Source organism: Montipora capricornis, chromosome 11 (assembly GCF_036669925.1).
Source record: "Montipora capricornis isolate CH-2021 chromosome 11, ASM3666992v2, whole genome shotgun sequence".
In the NCBI taxonomy this organism is placed as follows: Eukaryota; Metazoa; Cnidaria; class Anthozoa; order Scleractinia; family Acroporidae; genus Montipora; species Montipora capricornis.
Genome location: NC_090893.1, coordinates 955,163 through 963,548, shown reverse-complemented (window position 1 = coordinate 963,548; position 8,386 = coordinate 955,163). Strand labels below are relative to the sequence as shown.

The 8,386-nt window shown below is 40.7% G+C and overlaps 1 protein-coding gene and 1 pseudogene across 1 annotated transcript; both read left to right on the top strand.

Moving 5' to 3' along the window:
* The first annotated feature begins 233 nt into the window (after positions 1-233).
* Positions 234-3,166, top strand: LOC138023598 (uncharacterized; annotated as a pseudogene).
* Positions 3,167-6,877: 3,711 nt separating this feature from the next.
* LOC138022991 (uncharacterized) lies at positions 6,878-8,341 on the top strand. Its single transcript, XM_068870027.1, has one exon. It carries the CDS (start codon positions 6,878-6,880, stop codon positions 8,339-8,341), a length of 1,464 nt encoding a protein of 487 aa, XP_068726128.1.
* Positions 8,342-8,386: the final 45 nt, after the last annotated feature.

The window sequence follows — 8,386 nt, the reverse complement described above, 5'->3', positions numbered from 1 at the left end:
GCCTTACCGCAATTCAGCTTTTGGCTGCAAGTTTCTAAGGTGAATAAACTATCTATCTATCTATCTATCTATCTATCTATCTAATAAAGAGCTAACTTACTTCTCCTGTCTAAATGGCTTGATAAAACCCAATTTCTGCCCATCTTTGTGTATTATTGAAGACGTTATAGGTTTTTGTCTCTGAACTAGTTACTCCTCCCCAGAAAGTGAGGTTTTGGGCTTTGTAGTTGTACTTGGTAACCTCTCAATTTATCCTTGAAAACAAGATGGCGGAATTATTGGTCACCACAGTAAGAGATAAAGATAATATGTCGTTACAAGTGAAGAAACTTAAGACAAAGTCACTTAGCAGAACAGGCGAAGATAAAGAAGAAACAGCTTCAAAAGTTAAGGTAATTCGTGAAAAACAAAGCCAGTGGATGAAGGAGCGAGAAGCATCGAAGACTGCTACAAAAAAACTTAAATCTGTGAACAAAGTTAACTCTACTCTTCCTGATGTACCGAAGTTTCGAACACGTTCAGCAATGTCTGGTTCTTCTTCGGAAAACGCTGCAAACAGAAATCCTCACAGCAATCCCAGGAGAAAACCGTTGTATCCTGAACCACAGAGAGACCGTACCACTCTAATGTGATATCGAGGATATCAAAGTCTGATAACCCGCTAGTCAAAAGACCACCTTCTGCCACCGGCTCACACAAAAGGAATCCCAGCTCCTCTTGGATGAAAGCAAGCAATGATACTCAAGTGAAAACTAACCAGGAGTATGTGCCATCAAATTATGAAAATGCAAGCTCTGCAAGTGTCTCAAAAAAGCTTCTTTCATCAAGTAAACAAACACTTCATAATAAATTAAGGCCTTCATCAAGGACATCAGTGAAATCAAAGTGGTGATGATAATCATGACAGTTATCACAATGGTGATGATATTAGGCATGGTGAAACTGATGAGGATTCTCTCTTGAATGACCCTGCAGATACATGTAGTACTGGAAATAACATACAGGTGCTGTAATGCTTCCTAATGATAGTTCGAAATTGAAGACTCCTGAGTTATCTTCTGATATGCTGAATGCACTAGCAGACACTGTTGCCGAGAGGCTCAAGGCGACATTACAACCCTCTATTGAGCATAAACAAGGTCAGCGGAGTGTTAGTGACAACAATGAATCAGGTATTGCCAGTCACTTGTGCCCCCTTTGTGAAAAACATATGACAGGGCCCAAACACACGCCAATGGCTGCTATACCCTGTGGACACACATATTGCAAGACTTGCATAGGTGATTTTAAAAAATGCCCAACATGTCATACAGTAGTGAGGTCAGCAGCAGTCAATACCGTAATCCAAGGAATTATCAAAGATTTTAAAGATCAAAAGGAACGAGAAAGACTACAAAAGATGGAAGAACAAACGAGGCAGTATGTGGATGAATATCAGTCATTAGTTCTGAGATGTAATGCTTTAAATGGTAAGTTCAGTTCAATTGGAAACTTGGAATCTGCAGTAGGAAGCATCCTAAATTGCCTTTTTTTTTTTTTTTTCGAATTCAAAATCAAGGCATGATGATGGGTGTTACACCTGTAGGTGCTCAGCAGCTTATAGGAGATTTGTTTGTTAGTTGCAGCTGTAGAAATATAGTTTAGGCAAAGTTAAAACCAAGACAATGCAGTGGTTTTGCCTGGATGGGATATTTTGGGGGACTCCAAGAAGGTTTGCAGGGGCAAATGCCATGTGCTAGAATTAAGGACGGTGCCTACTATTGTTCTCAAGATACTCAGATATCCTATGGGTCATGCTTATTAATACAGGGATATTTTTGCGCTGTTCAAAACAATGCGAAGAAAGCAGAACTTAGCAAGTGCTCTTGGTATCTACAAAGAAAATTCGGGGTAACAATGCATTTTCCATAGATAACTAAACTTCAATTTGGAAAAGATTACCATACATTGCTTTGTATTTCAAAGCTTTTTACAAATATTGTTGATTAATTATCATCCAAGAATGCACGGTTACCCCCAATTTTCTTTTTGGATTTCAATAACACTTGTTCAGATCTGCTTTTCCCGCATATTCCGTAAATTGCGCAAAAATACCTTTGAATTAGTAGGCACCATCCTTAATCAGTTGAGTGTGCTTGCTTCTTTTGCCTCCCTCCCTGCTACATTTTGGGGTAAGTATACATTTCACACACTGGTTTTTCTCAGTGATGTGTTGACAGGGTCTTGGGAGGTGGACTGTGGCTCGATTGCCATGGTGACCTCCTTGCTGCTGTGGAGAGTGCTGCCTCTTCTTTTGCTACCTTAACAGCACGTACCCTCCAATAAATTGGTGTAGCGTTTTAATTTTTCATTTAATTGGTGCCATTATTTAATCCTTTATTTTAGTTCCCTGTAAAAGTAGCAATAATGTATTTGTTAACAATGAATTTGATACCCTAAATCCCAAGGACACACCATTGTCTTGGTTGAAGGGGCATGTCTCCCCCTCCTAACCTTTTCAAAAATTTCAGCCAGAAAAAAGGCTCCCAAAAATTCTAGATGACCTATTTAGGGTGAAAATCCGTTAAAAGTGGGCAATTATACCATTTTTTCAGATGTTCGAAAATCCTAGGAGAGGCAGGCAAGCAAGAAATTTTACAACAAATGTTCCGAAAATTCTAGATCTCAAATAGTCTTCCGAACAGATATTTTCCGAAAATTGACGTTGGGGGCCCCTGGAAAATGTCTGTTTACAATTTTCTGTCCACGTAAAATGCCCATAAGTAAATTAGCAATGTCCTTGCTTATTTTTTGAGATGAGGCTGAGAGTATTCTCAGCAATATGGAAGGGTTGATGGAACTACTTCTGGACGAGAAGAAATTGCCGAAGAAACTGGAAATGGATAAAGGAGAATTGAAAGAGAAGATCAACCGTCTACAAAGTCAGCTTGATGCTATCAAGGTGAAGGAAGAAGATTGCCAGAACCGATGCCAGGAACTGGAAATCAGATACAACGAAGAAAAGGAGAGGCTCTCGTTAATTGAAGACACTGTGCAGCGGATTGGAAAGAGCAAAGAGAGAGTCAAGATGATGGTGCACAATTTTGCACCTTCATTAAACCTGGATGATTATGAATAGCTTTTCTCTGGGTTCTTTTAATTCTTTTAATTACATATTTTGGAAAATTTGTTGAATGTGTTTCAAGAGTTTTCAATGTAGTGCGTATGCAATTCTTATCTGCGCAACTTGAGGGTTTAGCAGAAAATAGACCTCTTTAGCTTGCACGTTTTGTTTTCCCATTTCAGACCACGTGATGTTCTCAAGGGAATTTTCCTTTTGTTTTTTCATAAGTTATGCGTACATATTCACGTGCATGGGACGACATTTGAAAGAAAGTTTTCCCTAGAGTAACATCACGTGGTCTGAAATGGGAAAACAAAATGTACAAGCTAAAGAGGTCTATTGTCCTTCTAAACTGCTTGGAGTGAACATCTGAAAAAGATATGGCAGAGAGAGCTCGCAATTGACGGAAAGTGAGCTGTTTTCCCTTTTAACTTGTCGTCACACAACCACATTTATATTGGTTAGCATCATTTCTCCATTAGAGACGATTAAATATTATTAAAAACTCTGGGAGACACCATTGTCCTGGCATTCGGAAAGCTCGCCTCCGGTTGCCGTACGACAGCAACGGCGACGACAACTTCACCTCAAAATATAACTTTGAACTATGGTAAGTTTCTCACGGTTAGGCCATCTCGCCCGCGTCGTACAATGTGGGCGAAGTATGCATGCTAAAATTAATGAATTGGTACGAGTGGTTTCAGAGTTAAAAATAAAGTCTGAAAGAATCACATTTGTACGCTCGCGTTGTCAGCAAAACCTCAAATTTGGTGATTTCACGTCGTTGCTGTGCAGAGGACCCCACGAATTTGTGCTAAAATGCGTGCTGCACGTGCAGCACGATTATTTTTCCTCTTTTAACCAATGATATTGTTGTTTCGTGGTGTTCTCGTTAAAACGGGGAACGGTCATGGAAAGTCATGGGAGATTATTGTTACGTGTGGTACATAAATTATTGCAGAAGTGGAAGCAAGGACAAAGTAAAATGCAGACGAGTTATGTCAGAAAATACCCCAAAAACAAGCATGATTTTGACAATTTTCGAAACTGGCAGCTAAACTTTAGGTCATGGAAAACTGCAAAAAGTCATGGAAAAGGTCATGGAAAGTCATGGAATTTGAAAAACTCTTAAGAGTACGAACCCTGACAGGCCAAGTTGTTCGGTTTGTGATAAAAGCACCACGGAACTTGGCCAGATTACTATGTTCAACAAAACAATCATTTTGTGATAGGGGGCCAAGCAAAATAGGCGCTCAGAATTGAGTATTATGCATGTTCCAAAATGGTCGTAAGTGAAAACCAGACTTTTCTCAATTGCAACCTGTTACCGATAAGCTTATCTGCTAGTTGTGACACCAAAATATATCACATGATTTGTCATGTGAACGTGGGATTCTCATTATTTTACCACGCAAACTTCTGTTCAAGAGACCCATAAATTATTTGAAAGATAATCACGCAAAAAAGTGAATCTTGCTAAATACGGAGTTTAAGATCCACGACGCGACGATAACGAAAATGTCACTTAAAATTGCAAGTTCAGGTTTTTTTTTTTTTTTTTTGGTGATTATGTCGGTTTGTCTAACTTCTAAAAACTAGCTCAACTTTCCAGGAACTGAATTAGGAGGTGCGGTGTTGAAGTTACGGCAGAAAATTCAAATTCGCTGCCTTGAGTTCACGTTCTTCGTAAAACTTGAAAACTGGTCATTTTACGTCGCAGATGTGCCGAAAACGTGAAAGAAATGTACAAAAATGAATAAATGCACGTGCACAGCGTGCAAGCTATTGTTTTTCCTCATTAAATATGCAAAATTTGTGACGTTTTCGTTGCCGTCGCGTCGTTGATCTTAAACTCCCTAAAGTCTTTTACACGCCGACGTCATGTTGAGGAGTAAAAAAAAACAAAGAAAACCTCAGCTGTGTTGGAGGAGTGGAATATTCTTGTGGGAACTGAAAATTTTTATGACAGTTTGCAAATCAATGGCAGATGGACACACGAAAACACCATGATTTTGATTTTGTTCGGAACTGAAAGTTTCTATTTTTGTCAGGTTTGAGGACCCTGGGTCCCAGTGATGCAGGGGCTCGGGACACCCCGCATAAAATTTTCCATGTGCTCGTGAGTTTATGTTGAATTCGTTGTGTCGCGTAGAAATTGTAATCCTTGTTGCGTTTGGAGAATAAATCGTTGAATACATGGTCCTTCGAATCGGAGAGATTCTGACAGATTTGGATGAAGAGTTGGTCTTCGCATTTGGAGCGATTGGCGCTGTTACCTTGCACGACTACCTTGATGAATTTGTGGAAGCTCTGGTGGACTATAAGAACATTGTGATCATTCAAGGTTAGTCGAAATGTCTGAAGAGTTGGAAGCTATTAAGAAGAAACGAAAGTTCTTGAGAAAGTCCGTAACGGACACTTTGAAGTCTGTCGAAGAAGCGCTATCAGTGCAGGATAATCATGCTATGATTCAGGTTTTGAAAGATAATATTGCTAGTAAATGGAGCGATTTACAAGATGTGCAAGCCACAATGTGTACTCTGTTAGAAGACGAACAAATCGACACAGAGTGTAGCAGTCATAATGACTATGAATTGCGTGTTATTGAATACATGTCTAAAATGACGAAGTATCTGGAATGTAAATCTGTCTCTGAGATGAAAACGGATAGTAGTGCAACCGTAACCCCGCAGTCATGCCCTCAGGTACAAGTTAAGCTACCGAAGATTGATCTGCCTACCTTTGATGGAAACGTTTTATGTTGGCAACCATATTACCAGTCGATCAAGGTCTCCGTGGTTGATAATTCAGCCTTAGCAGAGGTACAGAAATTAGAATACTTGATGAGATCATTAAAGGGTCCAGCTGCCGAAGCAGTGAAGGGATTTGCAGTGGTACAAGAGAATTACCAGCCAGTTTTGGAAGCCCTGAAAGAAAGGTTTGGTCATCCAAGATTGATCCTCGATGCACATATAAGATCCCTAATTCATTTACCGCGTTTAAACTCTGATGATGCATTGTCTATGCGTAAATTCTATGATCAAGTGGTTGGGCATATTCGGTCTGTTGAATCTATGGGTGAGAAATTCAATTCTGAAACTTTAGCTCCGGTTCTTGTACCCCTAATTGTGGACAAGCTGCCAAAAAGAGTTGTTGAAAGGTGGGAACTTGAACTTGGTAATTGGAAAGCAAAAGAGGACTGTGTGAAAGTGAAAACATTGTTTGCTTTCTTACAACAAGTAGTACGAGCCAAAGAGTCTTCCCAGTCTCCCTCTCTGGAGTTCAAGGTCTCTGCAAAGGAAAACACTGCAAAGTGTGTAAGCCAGGTGAATTTCAAGTCTAGTTCACCACGAAGATCATCTACTTCTGCACTATGTGCTTCTATGCAAGTCAAACAGTGATGTGTTTGTCGGAAGAATCACCACGTGTGGTCATGCGTTAATTTTCTGTCATTGGCAGTGAAAGATAGATTCAGGATGGCATTGTCCAAAGGTCTTTGTTTTCGTTGCTTAGAAGCTGGTCACGTGGCTCAAAGTTGTGAAAAACCACCATGTAAGCACTGTCGGGGTAAACACCATAGCCTCCTTCATATGGATTCGGTCAGTTCTGGGTCTTCAGCGACACCACCCTCATCACAAACCTCCCCGGAGAGAGCATCCTTATCTCAAGCCCCTCCTTCTACAGCAGCTTCACATGTAGTCGCAAGTTCAATGCTGTCTAGTGGTGGTGGCAAAGTTATTCTTCAAACTGTGCCAGCTGTTATGTGTGGATCCAATGGTTGCTCAAAAGTTGTTCAATGTTTTCTTGATCCCGGTTCACAGACTTCATTTTGTTAGACAAAGTATTGTGCAAGAGCTTGGCCTAGATGGAAAGAGTGTTAGAATTGCTGTGTCTGGATTTGGTGGAAAGTCAGACAAGGAGACGCTGCGAAAGAGAATTGCTTTTACTGTAGCACCTGTTGATAAGCCTGGAAAGCCGCAATGTATTGAAGCACTTACTGCGCCAGTTATTTGCCGTCCAGCTGAGGCTGTGGACATTCATCCAGCAAAATGGCTTCATCTTCAAGGCATAACATTTCCTGAAGAATTCCCCCGAGGTGAACGGGAGATTGATGTACTCATTGGCTTGGATTTTTATTATTCCTTTGTGACAAGAGACGTTGTACGAGGAGGTTCCAATGAACCAGTTGCAGTTCGCACGTCACTAGGTTGGGTCTTCTGTGGACCAACAGGCGGTCATGGCCAAGAATGTACTGTGTCTATGAACATTCAAATTGGCATTGAGGAACAATTGAATGAAACACTTCAGAAATTCTGGAACTTGGAGTCTATTGGCATCAAACCTACTGAAAGTCCACCTTCTACTAACCCCAGTGAAGCCATGGTGTTAAAGAAGTTTAGGGACACATTAACATACAAAGATGGTCGATATGAAGTCTCCTTACCATGGAAGGAAGATCAAGTAGTATTGAAAGATAACTACAAGCAAGCAGAAAATAGGCTGTACAATCTAGAAAAGAAGCTGCTTCAAGAGCCAGCCAAAGCCAGGTCCTACAGGGAGGCGATTCTTAAGTACATCGACGATGGAGTTTCAGAAGAAGTACCTTGTGATCAAATTGCACCAACAGATGGGCGTCCTGTGTTCTATCTTCCACATCACGCAGTCATCAGAGAAGATAGGCAGACAACTAAGACAAGGGTTGTGTTTGATGCGTCTGCGAGAGATAGTAATGGTGTCTCTCTTAATAGCTGCTTAGAAGCCGGCCCTGTGTTGCAGCCTGATTTGGTTGGGATCCTCCTGCGCTTTCGAAAAGGTCATATCGGTATCATGGGTGATATAGAGAAGATGTTTTTGCAGGTCCGCTTAAAGGAAGAAGATAGGGATTCACATCGGTACCTGTGGAGAGATTTGGATGCTGAAGCCACACCCAAGATTTACAGAATGACAAGGGTCACATTTGGAGTTATTTCAAGTCCGTTTCTTGCCATCTGTACTATTCAAGAGCATGTCAAAAGATGTGAAGAAACATTTCCTGAGGCATCACATGAAATCTTGAGGAACACTTACGTTGACGACTTTGCTTCAGGGAGAGATGGAGTAAGTGAAGCACTGAAATTGCAGCAAAGTACGAGTGAGCTTATGCAGCAAGCAGGTTTCAATTTGACAAAATGGTCTAGCAATTCGTCTGAGCTTATGCAAATCATCATCATCACATGGTCTGATCAAGCTAGAGAGTGATCTAAGAGAAGCCCGTTCAGTCACGAAAGCTTTGGGTTTAAAGTG

Coding starts and splice junctions, on each gene's coding strand:
- LOC138022991 (XM_068870027.1), top strand. CDS start 6,878: ATGGTTGCTCAAAAGTTGTTCAATGTTTTCTTGATCCCGGTTCACAGA.